This window comes from Sapajus apella, unplaced genomic scaffold (genome assembly GCF_009761245.1).
Source record: "Sapajus apella isolate SASKATOON/1434 unplaced genomic scaffold, GSC_monkey_1.0 scaffold113, whole genome shotgun sequence".
Taxonomy (NCBI): domain Eukaryota; kingdom Metazoa; phylum Chordata; class Mammalia; order Primates; family Cebidae; genus Sapajus; species Sapajus apella.
Genome location: NW_022437053.1, coordinates 5,074,130 through 5,091,503, shown reverse-complemented (window position 1 = coordinate 5,091,503; position 17,374 = coordinate 5,074,130). Strand labels below are relative to the sequence as shown.

Below are 17,374 nucleotides of genomic sequence, written 5' to 3'. Positions count from 1 at the left end.
TTAGTATCAGGGTCATGATGGCCTCATGGAATGAGTTAGGGAGTGTTCCCTCTTCTTCATTTTTTGGAACAGTTTTTGAAATATTGGTATCGATTTTTCTTTAATTGTTTGGTAGAATTCACCAGTCAAGCTATCTGGTCCTAGAATTTTCTTTGTTGGAAATTTTTTGGTTACTGATTCAATGTCCTTACTAGTTAGGATCTAACTAAATATTCAATTTTTTCATGAGTCGATTTTGGTAGTTTGTGTATTTCTAGAAATTTATTTCCCTTAGCTTACACAATTTGTTGGTGTGTAATTGTTTATAGTATTCTCATAATGCTTTTAATTTTTGTAAAATTGCTTATAATATTTCCACTTTAATTTTTTATTTTAGTCATTTGTATCCTATCTCTTTTTCTTAGTTAATCTAGATAAAAATTTGACAGTTTTGTTGAACCTTTTAAGGAATCAACTTTTGGTTTTATTGACTTTCTCTGTTTTTTCTATTCTTTGTCTTATTCATCTCTCCTCTAATCTGTCTTACTTCCCTTCTTCTGCTAGCTTTATGTGTAGTTTGCTTGCCTTTTTATAGTTTCTTAAGGTGTGAAGTTAGGTTATTTATTTGAGATATTTCTTCTTTTATATGGATTTATAGTTATAAATTTTCCTATTAGCACTGCTTTCATTGAATCTCACGAGTTTTAGTGTGTTGTGCTTTCATTTCTCTTAGTCTTAGGTGTTTTCTAATTTTCCTTGTAGTTTCTTCTTTGACTCATTGGTTGTTTAATATTAGTTTACATTTTCTCTTTTTCCTTCTGTTACTGATTTCTAGTTTCATTCTATTGTAATTAGAAAAGATACTTGTATTATTTTAATCTTTTAAAAAATTTATTGAGAATTGTTTTGTGCTCTACATATGGTCTATCTTGGGGAATATTTTATGTCTCCAATCTTTATAGCAGAAATTTCTATTTCTCCTTCAACCATGCCAAATTTTGTTTCATATATTTTGAGGTTCTATTTTTAGGTGTGTAAATGTTTATAACTTATATCTTCTGTATTGAATCATTTATAAATATATAATGTTATTCTTTGTCTTTTGTAACCATTTTTATTTAGATTTTATTTTGTCTGACAATAATGTACCCACCTCAGTTCTATTTTGGTTACTGTTTACATGTAAGATATTTTTTTCTTGCTTTTAACTTGTTTGTATCCTTGTATCTAAAGAGAGTCACTTGTTAACAAAATGTATATAGATGTATCCTGTTTCTTATCCAATCTGCCAGTCTCTGATTTTTAACAGGAGAGTTTAATCCATTTACGATTAATGTAATTTCTGATAAGGGAGGAATTACTCTGCCATTTATTTCTTTTTTGCATATCTCAGACTTTTTTTTTTTTTTTTACCCAGGAAATTTTATTTTTATTTTTAAAAAGTATGTATTTTATTGTATTTTAGGTTTTGGGGTACATGTGAAGAACATGCAAGATTGTTGCATAGGTACACACATGGCACTGTGGTTTGCTGCCTTTCTCCCCATCACCTGTAACTGGCATTTCTCCCCATGCCATCCCTCCCCAATTCCCCACCACTCACTGTCCCTCCCCTAGGTCCCCCCACACAAACCCCAGTGTGTGATGCTCCCCTCCCTGTGTCCATGTGTTCTCATTGTTCGACACTGGCCTATGAGTGAGAACATGTAGTGTTTGGTTTTCTGTTCTTGTGTCAGCTTGAGAATGATGGTTTCCAGGTTCATCCATGTCCCTATAAAGGACACAAACTCATCTTTTTTTATGGCTGCATAGTATTCCATGGTATATATGTGCCACATTTTCCCTGTCCAGTCTGTTGTCGATGGGCATTTGAGTTGGTTCCAGGTCTTTGCTATTGTAAACAGTGCTGCAATGAACATTCATGTGCATGTGTCCTTATAGTTACTCTTTAGTTATTGAACCTCTTTAAGACAGCTGAATTAGCATCTTTGACTAATAATTCAAATGCCTAGGCCTCTTCAGAGATGATTTCTGTCACTTTTTTTCACCTGTGAATGGGCCACACTTTCCCATTTGTTTGTATGACGTGTAATCTTCTTTGTTGAGAGCTGGACATTTTGCATATTATGTTGTGGTAATGCTAGAGATCTAATTCTCCCATTCCTCAGATACTGCTGAGTCTTGCTTGTTGAGTGCCGGAGCCATTCATTTGTGACTTTTCCAAACTTTTTTTGAAAAGCGTGTGGTCATTGAAGTTTTTCTTCTGTTATCTCTACAGTCAACTAGTAGACTGACAACATTTCCTTAAATTTCTGGTCTCCAAAAGATATGTGTGTGTGTGTGTGTGTGTGTGTGTGTGTGTGCATAGAAATAATTACTGCCACTTTAAATTCCCTGGAAGCTGCTTCATCACTTGGAGTTGAAACAGTGGCCAGCCTCTGTGCCAGCCCCTCAGTGACCAAAACAGTGGCTGGGCATCAACATACACAACCTGGGTTTTTGAAAGACAAGGCCGTCACTGCCTGCTCTGATATCAGCAAGTCACATCATAAACATGAGCTGCCATCCCCACAGCTTCCCGTCACAGGGAGAGAGGTGGAGAATGACAGCCACTATAAAAAAACGCCAAAAAATCACCAAAACCCTCCTTATCACTTTTCCCTAGTTGCTGAAAGTGTTTGACTAGATGCCGGACTTCCAACGTAGCTACTGTTCTGAATTGAATTGTCTCCCCAAAAGATACACTGAGGTCCTAACCCCGGGTATTGAGATGTAACCTTATATGAAAATAGGGCCTTTACAGAGATCATCAAGCTTAAATCAGGTCACTAGGCCCTCATCCAATATGACCAATGTTTTTACGAAATGGGGAAATTTTGGCACAGACACAGGCAGGGCGAAGGCTCCAGTGTGGCTGGGGTGATGCACCCACAAGCCAAGGATACCCAGGACTGCCACAGACACCAGAGGGGCAAGGAGGGACCCTCCCCTAGAGCTGTCAGCGAGCACACCCAGGCCAGCACCTGCTCAGACGCCTCGCCTTCAGAGCCGTGCGGCAATAATGTCTAGTTGTTTCAGTACCCAGCTCATGGTGCTTCGTGAAAGCAGCGGCAGGGAGCTCATGCAGTAGCTTCAGGCAGGTCCTGCCAGTTCAGTCATCCTACAGGCAGAGGTGGATTCCTGGAGCTTCCTGCTCTGCGATCTTCTGTGCCATCATTTGCTAGTTTTAAAATTTTCTCTTTCTGCCACTGTAATGCAAGCTCTGTGAGGGCAGGAGTTTTTGTGTCTTCTCTTCTGTCCCTTGTATCTGGAGCAGAACCAGACACAAAGTAGAATATTCATGAATAATTATTGACAGAATTAAGAATAAATGAGCACAGACAAGACAACACGGTCCCATCCAGTGGAGGAGGGAGAAGTGAGTTAAATGTAATCATGGAAGTAACTTCTGGGCATAGCATGTTATAATATGGCAGCCACATTGGGGAGCTCAGGGAGACTCTCAGAGGAGAGATGCCCAAGGCTCCTACGGGCTGAGCAGGAGGCTGCATGAGGGCAACAGTGACCATGTGCCTACTGGAGACGTGGGCGTGGGCAACTGCAGAGAAGCGGCAGGCAGTGGGTGCTCAGGTCAGTATCAAGTATGAGGCAGAGGAGAGCCTGGCGAGAGAGCCTCAGATCGAAGGGTATAGAGTCAGGTCAGTTGCACGGGCAGACTTTGAAGACAGAAAGGTCATGGCTGGTGGCATGGAGGACAGAATTAAAGGGGCAAATGGTGAATGTGAGGCCAGCAAGCCGTCACTGCATGTATGTTGTGGGAAGGAGAGTTCACGCAAGGCAGGGCCTGGAGGACAGGCCACAGAGCTGTGAGGAGATGCTTGGACTTTGGAGTATAGGGAGCTGGTTCTCATCTGAATTGCAAACCCCAGAGCAGGCTTGCTTTGAAAGCAATGTTGTACACTTTTTGCAGCAAGCAGCCTGTAACAGGATCTAGCACTTGTGAGTATGCAGTCTGGAACCCGAGGCAGGTTTTCTCTTGCCTTGGGCGATGGGCCTCATTGCACAGGAGCACATGCTGGAATTTTCAGGTCCCTACGCTTGGAGACGCCGCCTCCTCCCTTGATACCTCCTGTGCTGAGTTGTTCCGACTCTGTCTCCTTGTTCCGGGTGGCGTGTGCAGTCCCACAGGGTGGAGGCTGGCTTTGCACCGACAGCATGGTGCTCAGCCCCCTGGGGACCACGGCCTCACAGCCACGTGTGTGTGTTAGCTCTGCTCTTGGATGACTGGAGTTTGTGGGAAGTTGCACGCCGCTCACTCCCACAAAGAATGAACCATAAGTCTGAAGGTGCCTCTGTGATGATCGGGTTTATCATCAGACAAAGCCGAGCTTGGAAAGTGCCTCAGGGACTGCATGGGAGCACCCCACTGCCAGGAGTTTCTGATTCTGCATGAGATTGACAGACGCAGAATCAGATGCTTTTCCTAGCATGGTACTTACTCTCTTCCAGCGTATATTTGATGCTACTGACAATGAAAAATTGAGCTTTTCAACATGCCCCTGTGACCCAGCAAATATGAAGGGCTCCTTCTCAGACCCTACAAGGCAACTCTGTGGAGTTGTGTACAGTGGAGGCACGTGGGTGTGCAGCTGGGCTGCAGCTTCCCAGTGTGGACTCCGTGAGGGCTGGGGAGACCCTGCTCCACATGTCCTCCCAGTGGAGACTCCCCAGGGCAGCAGCAGCACCTCGGCTCTGTGTTCCATTGTGGCCAAGAGGCTGATACTCCACAGGGGCATGCAGAAACACAGGATGTGTCCAGCCCACCTACCTTCCATTGGTCAAAGGAAGCCACTGGCCAAGCCCAGAATCGGAGGGAGAGGAGGCTCCACCTGCCCCGTCCGGATGCTGCCGAGGGCACACACACAAAAGCCTGCTGCAGCGACTAGGAGCTCAGAGTGGACGAGTCTTCCCAAGTGAGCCCTGAGGCATCTTCTTCGCGACTTCAGGGGACGAAGCACCCACCTTCTTGCCCCCTAATTCTCAGGGTCGAGTAATATTGCCATCGCTCACATCTCTGCACTGGGGCTGCTTTCTGTTTGTGTTTTTCTTGTGTCATGTTTTCCAGGTCAGCCACCCTTGGAGCTCGTCTCCTTTAGAGAGGCTGACACAGGTAACTGTCCGAGGTGGCGGGCCCAGGGGTCTGTCCTTCACACAGCGTGGGCTCCCTGAGGTGTCTGCGGGGACCACATAGCCCTCCATTCTCTGCAGCCTCCCGGAGGCAGGCTTCATGGCTCTGTCCTTCCCTGTTCCTTTGAACACAAAGTTCTTCCAGAAATTTCCCAGCCACTGTGTTTCATTGATTACAATAATGCAGAATGTATCAACGTCAGAAAGGTGCACCAGAGACTGGCATGGCTGGCTAGAGAATGGTGCTTCCTGGCTGTAGAATCTGATCCCTTTTATCATGCTGTGGATGTCAGCTGGCTCAGGGTGCCTGGCAGGGAGCAGCCGTGAGAAGTAGCTTAGCACAGGGCACCCAGCGTGCAGTTTGGGATCAGAGACCTGTGTGTGAGTTCTGGCTGGGCTGCGTCCAGGGTCTGTGCTCCCATGCCTCTCTGCATCATGGTCTCGTCATCTGTCAACTGAAGGAGTAACAGCACACTGGAGGGATGTTTGAGGATTCAGGAAGATGACGTGCGTGTAGTTAGCATGGCCGCTGCAGAAATCTGTGAGCTCTGCTTTGATGGCCGTGTTCTCAGGCCCTGTGTTAGACTCTCTGCGCCTTTACCCGGTTTAAGAGCCGCAACAGCTGGTGAGGCTCAGGACCAGGAGGACCAGTTGGTGGCAGCTGGCATCAGTGGCATACAGATGAGTTCAAACTCAAGTTTCCCTGGATTCCACAGTTTGCTTTGGTCTGTCCACAAATCCTATGCTCCTTAGAGTTTGAATGCTCAGAAAGCATTTGGATCTTCTAAAGTAGTCACAGGGTGGTGGCTACTCTGAGCTTCCATGGGATGTGACATCAGTGTCCTTTTCCTCCACAGATTCCCGTGCTCCTGAACCTGAGCCACGACCCTGAGGTCGGCCTGCCCGCGTCGCCGCTCATGTATGCCCTGGCCTTCGGCGCCTGCCTGGGAGGTAAGGGGCTGCTGACCTCGTGGGGGGCGCATGTCCACACTGTCGTCCAGCCCAAAGCAACTGTTAGGGCGTATCAAATCAAAAGCAGATGAAGGAGAGTCCGGGTGATTTCCCCAGTGGACACACGTCTTCGGCTGTGACGGAGCAACTCCAGAGCGACTCTGTTCCTTGCCATTCTCTGCAGAACTGCCTCCAACTTCCCAGGCCTGTGGCTGGAGGATGCCTGGTTCTGATGCCTCACAGCTGATGTGCTCCCATCCTGCGCCGTGTGGGCTGTGCTTGGGATTAGAAACAGATTTTGAATCAGAAGCCACTCTCAGTTGCTGTTCTCTGTCTCTCTCCGTAAGCAGTGGAGGGACAAGTGGGTCAGCTAGAAGTGGAGACTCTAACCTAAGAATGGGAAGAAAGATTAAAGGATTTTTCTGGGCGGGGGGTGGGCATTGTACTTTGGAGACAGTGAAAAGTGGGTCAGAGAGCGCGCTGGGAGAGACTGGTGACCAGACTGCGGGTTGTGGATGCAGTCGCCTTGCAGAGAACTGTGGGGCCTGCAGGGAGCGGGTGGGGGGGTGGGGTGGGGTCCTTGTCACATCTCAGAGCCTGATCACCTTTGGGAATGCAGGGAGATTGTGAAGAATCTTAGCTCAACACATCAGACACATTTTAAGTTTTTATTCTTATATCCAGGCATGCTTAGATAATTTAGCTTTCTTTGTTCTCTGATTGATTTCTGACTACTAAATCAATAACTCTCTGGTTAGTTTATCTCCTTGGCTGAAAAGGGGGATTAATGTCATAGTGAAGTTTCTGTAATGCAGCAGACAGATAACTCATCTGCTTCAGTGACTCAAGTTCTTCCAAGAGTGTAGAACTGTTAAAATCACCCGTCTAAGAACAGGTCCCGGGGAAGCAATGCAGAGCTACATTTAACACCAACAATAAGAAATGGGATCCGAGGATACCTGGAAATGCATCCCCTGTGAGGATTTTGCCCATTTGAACTTGCTGGGCATCTGCCATCACCTGACATTGTACCGGACAGTGAATTCACCTCCCTGCTGTAGAGTGGGGAAGACGGTCACCTCAGCTAAGGTTACGGCATAGAGGGACACATCCTGTAATGATGGAGTGCCCTGAGTGGAGACCTGAGATGTCCGAGGAGGTTCTGCAGAAAGGGAAGTTTGAAGCCAGGTCGTACAGAGTGAGAGGCATCTTGAGCTACTTTGGATTTCCCCAGAACATGTAGGATGAATATGGAGGAGCTTTCTCTAGGAGAGATGTTAATGTGTACCATTTATAGGTTAATTCCTAAAATAGGATTAGATACTTAGTAACTGAGCAGATTTTAGAAGCAGAAATGCAATGAATAATGAATGTTTTAATTATGTGTTGGGATCGTTTTAATCTGTTAGCTCCGGTGATTGAAAGGCACAGCAGCTTACTCCCTCAGGGACCTTTCTCATTGACTCAAGGTTTGGGATTTTACAGAAATTACGGTAAAATATATGTAAATAAAACTTACCGTCTTAACTGTGTGTAAGTGCACAGCTCGGTGGCATTAGGGACACTCACAGCCGATGGACAGGTATGCAGGCGTCACCGCCGTGCACCTGCAGAGCGCTGTTCACCATCCCAGCCTGAAGCTCTGTCCGCATGAGGCAAACACCAGCCTCCCACTCTTCCAGGGCGGCGTTCTGAAGAACACTTTAAATAGAGGGTTTCATCTGGTTTTAGAAATGTCATTTGCTCTATGAATTGGACGCGATTCACTGGATACTTTGAAACAATTGTTTTTTAACTGGTCTGACCCAGTACTTTTTGGTTGCTCTTTTCACGAAGAGCTAAGAACAGTTTAAACAAGTCTTCAGAAAAACCTGGCTTTGCCTGAGTTCCCTGGAAAGCAGAGGTGGTGGCAAGTGCACGAGCCAAGGCATTCCTAGCAGGTGCAACGCCAGGGCCGAAAACCTGCGAGGAGGAAGTAAAGAGTGCGGAGGGTGAAGAAGGCTACCGTGCTGCAGCAGCCTAGGGGCTGAGGGCAACCCAGGCGGCACGCGGCTGCGTCGGCACCGACCAAGGCGGCACGCGCACCCTAAGGCTGCTGGTTTCCTTAGGTTATATCCAGGTCTTGAAGGACTGGTGGCTCTTCAACTCGCCAAAAGGAATGCCCATGCATAGAGTTAATTTACATGCGTTCTGACAAGTGGGAACTCTCACAGCTCTGAGAGTGTGGACTGTTTAGTGGAATGTACACTGCAGGCACAGGGAGTTACCCTGGATATTTGATTCTTTGTGTGCAACGTTCATCAAAAGCAGAGCTGGGCATGGTTTTGAAAACTGCCCTTGTTCTGCCTCTGGGTCCATGCACCGTCCTCCCATGCCGCATGGCCCGAGTGTGCCAGGACAGGCAGAGCTGTTCATGTGCTTCTCCGTCACTGGGAACTGGGAAGGAGGCTTGAGCTGGGGAAGTGACACCTGGGGCCTTGTCCTCCCCACCACGTGGAGCCCATGCCACGTGGAATACCCAGAAAACCCTGCTAGCCTCTTAATAAGTGACTGTAATATCACTGGCATCTGAATAGTAGGCTTACATTCTTACTCTTGTGCAAACCCCACAACCAACCCGGGAGAAGCTGGAGAAGGTGGCGATGGTCCTCATAAACAGAGGAAGCAGACTCCCTGCATCTCTGCCCCAGCCATGACAGGCAGGGATGGGCAGCTGGGTTTCTGGTCCCAGCTCATAGGGATGGGCAGACCAAAGCCATGTGGAGTCCAGGTGATGTGAGGGGAGGGAGGAGCTTCTGATCATGGTTTCCCTGGCCCTGAGACCAAACTCAGTATTCATGGGGATCGCACTCCCTCCTGCCACGGCCATGCCTGGATGCATGGTGAGGAGATGCCTGCAGCATCTGCCGCCCGAGTGTGGGCCGGCCCTGTGTGTTGTTGGCGGATGGCAGAGCACACGGGTGCAGGCAGCAGGTCCTGATGGTGCCACAGAGCCCTGCAGGCGGATCACGAGGTCAGGAGTTAAAGACCAGCCTGACCAAAATGTTGAAACCCTGACTCTATGAAAATACGAAAATTAGCTGGGCAAGGTGGCATGTGCCTGCAGTCTCAGCTACTTGGGAGACTGAGGCAGGAGAATGGCTTGAACCCGGGAGGTGGAGTTTGCTCCACATGGGACTACCTGTCACCAGGAGGCAAATGCACCCTACGGCTGACACCATCTGGTTTGGCATCTTCCTTTCCCGACTATCACAAACACCTCAGTTAATATAACAGAAACGGTCAGTGATTCGCTCAGCTTACAGAGCTTAGAAGGCTTGAGACTTCAACTGAGGTCTTCCGAATTTAGATCTAGCATTTTGTCTGTCACACTGGCTGACATACTCTATTTCCAGTACATCTGTGTAGGACCTGCCAGGGCTGACCCGTAACCTCCTGGCCTCTCTCTGTGGCCTCCTCTCTGTGGTCTCCTCTCTGTGGCCTCCTCCCTGTGGCCCCCTCTCTGTGGTCTTCTCTCTGTGATCTCCTCTCTGTGGCCCCCTCTCTGTGGCCCCATCTTCAGGGCCACCTCTCTGTGGCCCCCTCTCTGTGACCTCCTCTCCATGGCCTCCTCTCTGTGGTCTCCTCTCCAGGGCCTCCTCTCTGTGGCCTCCTCTCCGCTTTGGTACCAGCCTTACTTGTCTCATTTTGCTGACCAATAAGACAGGAGGGGCCTGTGTGGGAGCTTTGCCATAGCCTTTGCCTTTGTCATCAAAACATATTGGTGCCAGTTCTCCTCCCTGCCCTCCTGCCTTAGGTGTGGCTGGGAAGCCATCCTGTGAGGGGAGAGTGAGGCCGGGAACAGTGGAGACCTGCCTGACTACAGTCCAGCTAGGACCAGCTTCCCGCCCTCTGCCTTCAGGATTCTCTTTACCAGGGAGTGGTTGCCCTGTGTGTCTAAGTGCTGTTCATCAGGTTTCTGTTGCCCATAAAGCATCCTTTAAAGAAACAGGGCTCCGTGCGACTTAATGAGTGGATGTCCTGCCTGCCAGGCAGTGAGTCTGTGAGCAGGCCAAAGGACTTCTGCAAGGGGGTGGCCGAGAAGGAGGGCCCTCAGGGAGGGAGGCAGGTGCTTCAGAAACATCCAGGTACAGGAGGGCCTCTGGGGGAGAGCAGCCCCCTCGGTGCCACCCACAGACACTCCTGAGAAGGCGGGTGCATGTCTGATGTCTAAAGGCTGAGTAGTCGCCCCCAGGACAGAAGCCAGCCCTGCCCTCGTGTGACCCCAGCCGCATCTCCTCTTCCAAGGAAAGGGCTCCCCACATGCCCCCCATCCTTGCCTGACCTTCGTCAGGCAGTCCCCAGGTGGCACGCAGCCCCTCCTGCAGATTCTTCAGCATCCTTTCCTCCTCCCCATTCCTTTCCCTGCATCCAGAAGCACTCAGGACCAAAACAGCTCACCCTGGCAACCTGCAGAAGGACACGGAAAGCTCCTTGTTTCCTGGGAAGTGGCCCCTCGCACGTCAGGAATCCACGCCCACGGCAGGCAGGATGAGATGCTCTCCACCTGGGCAGTACCCGGCTGCACAAGTGTCATTCTGATTGGAAAGCGGGCGTTTTCCAATCACAAATCCTTAACAGGAGAGAACATCAGTGCAGGCTTTTACTTTTAGCACTCACGCAAGTTGTGGAATGTGAGCTTGGACCGTGGGTTGGGCCCTGCTCGTGGCGTCCTGGAGTGGTCAGTGTTTAGGGTGCAGGCTGATGCTGTCCTGGCACCCAGGTGCCTTCATGGGGGCCGAGCAGGCCAGGCCTGCTAAGGACCCTGGGCTTCTCTGTGGGAAGAGACTTGCCAGACAGTGAGAAATGATGGCCATGCATGATGGCTTGGCAAGGGGGTGGAGTCTCATTGGGCAGGTCTCCTGGCCGGGGAAGGAGCAGGTTTGGCAGGCAGGATGGCGGGATGGACGCTTTGGTGCAGCAGCGCCCAGAGGGGGCTGGCTGGGCCAGCTCTGTCCCAAAGAACCTCACCGCTGTGCTGGGCTCTTCAGACACTCTGCATGGCTGTCTACGGAAAGGCTTGGGGCAGCCTGAGCCCTACCCCTCGCTGATCTTCCTCTGGAGCCAGGATGGTTCGCGGTTGGGACTCACCACTTCCCGGCTCAGTGCCTGGCACACCTCTCACTGTGTCTGTGCTGTTTCTTCGTGGGGATGTGGGGCCTCCACCTGCTCTGTTATTCATGTTGTCCAGTCTCGGAAAGGTCGCTCCCCCTCACTGACATGCTGTCGGCAGCTCCAGGGCAGGGTCTCACTGTTCACCAATCCTCCATAGAAGGAGAGAGAGATGGAGACACAGGCAACTCTTCCTCAGCGTATGTGCAGACACGTCAGGGCTCAGCTGAACTGGCTGAGCGTGAGTCTTGCGCCTGTCCGTGAACACTGTGAGGGATGGAGGAGGCTCCTGGGCCCTCCCTGGGTGTGGGTGTGAGTGTGTGTGGGGTGGATCTGATGACCCGAGTGACTTCCTTGGCCCTATTCCTCACCAGCTGTGAGGATGGCACACAGGCGTGTGAGCGTGCATGTCCCTGTCACGGGCACCGTCGTAACAGCTTACCCAGAGAGCCATTTCATGTCAAGGAGATGCCACTGGCGAAGACGTCAAGGGAAGGGGTTTCACCTGGCTGTTTTTTTCCTATCTGTTTATCCACTGAAAGGGTTTCCTAGTGTCTGGGCCCAGGGTCCAGAGGAAGGTGGTTCCTGTCTGAGATTGCATTCCCGAGGGACACAGGTTCCCGCTTGGGTTGCTGGTCCTGCTTACATCCTCCTCCGAGAGACACAATCCCACAGTGACTTTCCCGTTCTCCTTAGCGCTCCTCCTCTCTGTTACGCACGACAGCCGTGGTTTCATCCAGAAATGAATCGTGGTATTTGCAAACAGCTTATTTTCTGTGTATGTGTGTGTGTTTTCAGATATTTATAGAGCAGTCACTTTGACTGTAATCATCAAATCAAAGCCTGTGAGATGATATAAATTTTACAAACCAAAGAGAACAGCAGCTTACCAGCAATATCAACTGGGGTTTTGTTTTTAAATTTCGACTTTAGGTAACGGGACACTGATTGGCGCGTCGGCAAACGTCGTGTGCGCAGGCATTGCAGAGCAGCACGGATACGGGTTCTCCTTCATGGAATTTTTCAGGTACTTTTAAACTCACTTTACATTTCTGTTAAACTATCTAGTTCCTAAGCTCACTTAATAAATAGCGCATTAAACACTAAGATAAGCATATTTTTAGTAATTAGAGAGACTGGTGTAGTTGCGATTAGCTCAGAAAAAAACACATTAAAAATTTATTGCTAGTGGCTCACGCCATAATGCTAGCACATTGGGAGGCCAAGGTGGGTGCATTGAGTTCTGGAGTTCAAGACCAGCCTGAGTAACATGGTGAAACCCTGTCTCTACTAAAATACACACAAAATATTAGCTGGGCATGGTGGCATGTGCCTGTAGTCCCAGCTACTTGGGAGGCTGAGGCAGGAGAATTGTTTGAACCTGGGAGGCGGAGGTTGCAGTGAGCTGAGATCACACTGATGCACTCTAGCCTTGGTGAGAGAGTGAGACTCTGTCTCAAAAAAAAAAAAAAAAAAAAAAAAAAGAGAAAAAAGGGAAAAGAAAAAGAAAAAAAAAAGGCCCAGCTTAGTGTCTCATGCCTGTAATCCCAGAACTTTGAGAGGCTGAGGTGGGCGGTCAGGAGTTCAAGACCAGCCTGACCAATATGGTGAAACCCCATCTCTACTAAACTACAAAAATTAGCCAGGCATGGTGGCATACACCTGTAGTCCCAGCTACTCAGGAAACTGAGGCAGGAGAATCACTTGAACCCAGGAGGTGGAGGTTGCAGTGAGCTGAGATGATCACGCCACTGCACTCCAGCCTGAGCAACAGAGTGAGACTCCGTCTCAAAGAAAAAAAAGAAAAAAGAGTATTGCTGCAATTAGCTCCATAACACAGAGGATGGTTCACACATTCTGGGTGACTCGGGTTGAGGCAGGGGGTCGGGAAGTGACTGTGGGCCTGCCAGGCATCCCATGTGGCCGTCCTCTGTCCCCTTGTGCCCTGCCTATCTACGAGGACGGCACATACCAGGTCTGACCTTCCCCTGCTGGACTGCAGAGTCCCTGCTAGCAAAGGCCTCGTGACGCTGCAGACTGAAGCCAGGTGGTCGGCTGGGGGAGGCCTGGCAGTAGCATCCCTCTCTTGTGTGGGCACCTCTAAAGAGGACTGCGCAGAGACGAGGCCTTCGGTGGGGGAGTGCAGTCAGTGCCTATGGATGAGAGCCTGCTCTAGGAGGAGCTGAGGCCACACCGGGGCCCTGACTGCTGGCACACCTGTGTGTGAGGGGCACACTGCACATTGCAAACAGGCGAGTGGGCAGACCAGAAGCCGGAAGCCCATGTCACATGGCGCTGTTAAACTGAACTTCTTTCATTTGGTGTTGAGCAAGGTTTCTGTGGAGTTCTTGGTACACTCGTACTGGGTGTATGGGTGATGATGGTTCTCAGAACCAGCCTCGGGTAAAGATTTGGGGCCCCAGCTTTGGCTGAGTGGCGGAGAACCCTGTAGCCAGTGGAGGCAGCAATCTCTGTGCTAGGTATTGCTGCCTGGGGCTGGCTTGGGAACAGAGCCCTGGCCGTCATGCCCAGGTGAGGACACACAGCATGCTCTCTCAACACTAGCATGCTGGCTTTTGCTAGACTTTTTATATTGGCCATTTCTATAGTTTGTAAGAACCTAGTCTTACTTGGTAATGTTGCTGAGGCATACATTTGAGTGACACTCCTGGGTGATGTGGGTGTGAGCCGGAGGGGACACTGAACGTGCGTCCCCCGGTGGGACTCTGGGCATATTGCTGACCCTGCCACTAAGGGACAGGGTTCAGAACTTAATGCCTGACTAACTTCTTTCTGTTTGGACTCTCATCTGCCTCTGCTGAGCTTAAAAGGAATCCTCCTGTCAGCTAAACAAGAGTTATCTTAACAAGAACAACATTTATTACAGCAAATATAGCAGTGGCCTTTGCAGGGTGGCCTGCCACACACTGACATCTTGTCATCTTTGCCCCACGGTTGATGAGGGTCAGACCCAGAGCATAGCCGAGAGAGGGGGTCAGAGACAAGCGTGCTGAGTGGCTGGCAGCAGGAGACTCAGTTCCCCCTCTGTGCCAGCCCTGCCTCCTCCTTCGAGCTGGGCTCCAACTTCCGCAAGGCAGGAAGGCCGTCATTCTCATGTCCTCCATCCCTTCTTCGGTTGGCCAAGCGTACCATACTGGCCCGTCGACGACCTGACAACCCCTAGGCTGGCTTTCAGGAGCAGGAAAACCTCATGACCTTTTGCAACACCAGTTGGTCTCACTGGTAGGCATGGGAAGCCTGGTGTTAGTATTGTTTTAAAAATAAGGTTTTTAGGGCAACGCCAGTCTGATCTTTCCCGAGCATCACTTCAGAATATAACCACGGCGTCTGCCTGACTGTCCGCTCCACCTGGGACACGTAAAGTGCCTGAGGCGCAGCGCCGGTGGGTGAAGCATGTGTGCACTGAACTTTTCACGTAGGTCTTGCATTTGGTGTGCAGTGTGTGAAACACGCATGCGTGTGCGTGCAGTTACTTGGTGAGCAGCTAGCATGGCCGTCAGGAACTCAGTGGCCTCAGAAAGCTTGGGCAAGACTGCCGGCAGTCTTCCCGAGACCTGAGCAGCCCCAGCCTTGTGAATCCCATGCATCTGCTTGGAGGAAGCGTGTGTCAGGGGGTGAGTGGTCAGAGAGTCCTTTCCTTGCTTTTGCCTGGTTCCAATTCTTCCAGTTCTGACCATTCTTCTTGCCAGGTCCTTACTGTGCAGAAATCAGAGCAGTTTTTTTTTCCCAGGAAATGGTTAACTGATTGTGGTAAGGCCTTTATTTGCATGAATTGCCTAATTTGCAATTGCAAATGTACTAATTTGATTTATCTAACTCAAAGATTTCCTTTCATAAAAGGTGGCTTCCTGTGATATACACTGCAGAATATTTAAAAAAATTACTGTTTCTCTCATGATGTAGGTAAGTATTTAATGGAAAATATGTAAAAGAATAAAATATAAAAGCAGCCTATAATTTTGCTACCTAGAAATAGCCACTAATCGTAATGTGGTGTGTTTTCTTACATTTCTCCTGCCTACCATAGATTACATATTTCTTTTTTGCAAAGCTTTTAAATCACACTGTGTCCTACCTGTTATTCTTTATACTCTATTGTGAGCATCTTAGCAGGACACTAATTGTCCTTCCAAAATAGAATAGCCGCGCCTACAACAAGCAGATATATCCCGGTTTATTTTACGCTGAGGCATTCAGGTTCCTTGCTATTTCTTGTTATGGTGTGATAAATATCTTTACAGATAAAACCTTGTTTCATTTCTGATAATTGAAGGTAAATTTTTTGACATAGAACAACTGGCTAAATGAATGATGTTTTAAGAATCCAGATAAATATTGACAAGCTGGCGTCCAGAAATGTTGCTTTCCATGCATTTTATTGAATTTTTCTGCTGAAACTCATCACTGCCATTTGAACACTCAAGGTTCATCTGGCTGGCTAACAATAGACTCATGTTTTGTTTTAATTAATTCTACTGAGATGATGATAATTTTTCTGTATAAGCATTGAATATTTGCATTTGTTTTGTAAACTTTCCATTCATATCCTTTGCCTCTGTCTTTCTCTTGAGAGATGAATTTTCCTATTTTTCAGAAGCTCTCTTGCATCTACAGAAATCAGTTCTGATGTATATGTTGTGACTATGTTTTAGCTTATTTTTGTATTTAATTTTTGCAAGGGCATTTTAGATATTCTATAGTTGAAACAGATAAACTTTAGCTCCATTTTGTCTATACTTTTTGCTTTCATTAATTTTTTAAACCTTTATCTTTCAAGATAATTATAGATTCATGTGTAGTTGTAAGAAATAATTCAGAGACATTCTGTGAGCCTTTCGTGCAAAAACCCTCCTTGTTGGTAAAATCTTGACAAACTACAGTGAAAGATCACAGCCAGGATGATGCCACTGATTGAGTCCAAGCACAGAAGAGCTCCACTCTCATGAGGTGCCCGGGGGCTGGCCCTTCCCAGCCAGCTCTGCCTCCTACCACCTCTACCCCTGCCCCAATCTGTTCTCCATCGCCAACACTTTATCATGACAAGAATGTCACATAAATGTAATTGTACGTGTGACCTTTTTGTGTGGGCTGTTTTCAGTCAGCATCACCGCCTGGCAATTCATCCAAGTTATTTCTCAGGCCCGTATTTTATTCCTTTTCATTGCATTCCGTGGTACGGGTGGCCACAGTTCATTTAGTCATCTACCCGTCGAAGAGCACCTGCTTGTTTGTAGCCTGGGACTCTTATGAATAGAGCAGGACACTTTCTCCCACTCTGCAGTTTGTCTGTTCATCCACTTAACAGGTTCTTTTACAAAGCAAAAGTTTTGAATCTTAATGAGGGCCAATGTGTCATTTTTTAAAAAATGTGTTGTGTTTTTGGTGTCTTTGCCTAGCCCTAGATATTTTTCAAAGATTATCTCCTGTGCTCTTCCCTCCCCCAAATTTTATTGATTTACATGTTATATTTGAGTTCATGTTGCATTTTAAGTTTCATATAAGGTGTGCGGTTTAGATCAAGTTTCTCTCTCTCTCTCTCTCTCTCTCTCTCACTCTCGCGCGCGCGCGCCTGTGAATACCATGGGACTCTGGCAGCATTTGGTGCCAAGGCTGTGCTTCCTCCACTGAGTTACTTTTGTAATTGCCACTCATCAGCTGTGTGTACCTTCTGGGTCTGTTCCTGGGTTCTCTGTTCTGGCATATTGATCTGGATGGCTGTTCCTCACCAGTGCCGTACTTGTCTTGATGACTGGAGCTACGAGAGACAATATACTGGATTACACTTTTAGTAGGATCAGAAGTTGGAATAGACACATAATTTACAATTACCCTAAGATGCTGGTATCGAGAGGTCTGCAAATATTTTCTTGTAATTATTTTTAAATTTTGTGTGTTTTGGTGGTTATTTCCCGCTTGTCATTTCTTATCTGTGGATTTATTTTTGATTAGTGGCTTGTGATCCATCTAGTTCTATTTTATTTTTCAAAAAATAAGACTGTTGTATTTCTTAGGTCTAGTTTTCTATTTTCTGCCTTGTTAGTTGCTGTATTTGTGTTTATCATTCCTTTCCTAGTGCTTTCTCTTG

The 17,374-nt window shown here is 48.1% G+C and overlaps 1 protein-coding gene across 1 annotated transcript in view; it reads left to right on the top strand.

Annotated features, from left to right (window-relative positions):
* Positions 1–17,374, top strand: part of OCA2 (OCA2 melanosomal transmembrane protein) — a 224,809-nt gene that overhangs the window by 175,070 nt on the left and 32,365 nt on the right. Inside the window, exons 22-23 of the mRNA XM_032259976.1 lie at positions 6,024–6,117; positions 12,202–12,295. Of these exons, the coding sequence (XP_032115867.1) occupies positions 6,024–6,117; positions 12,202–12,295 (188 nt within the window). The remainder of the gene's footprint in view (positions 1–6,023; positions 6,118–12,201; positions 12,296–17,374) is intronic.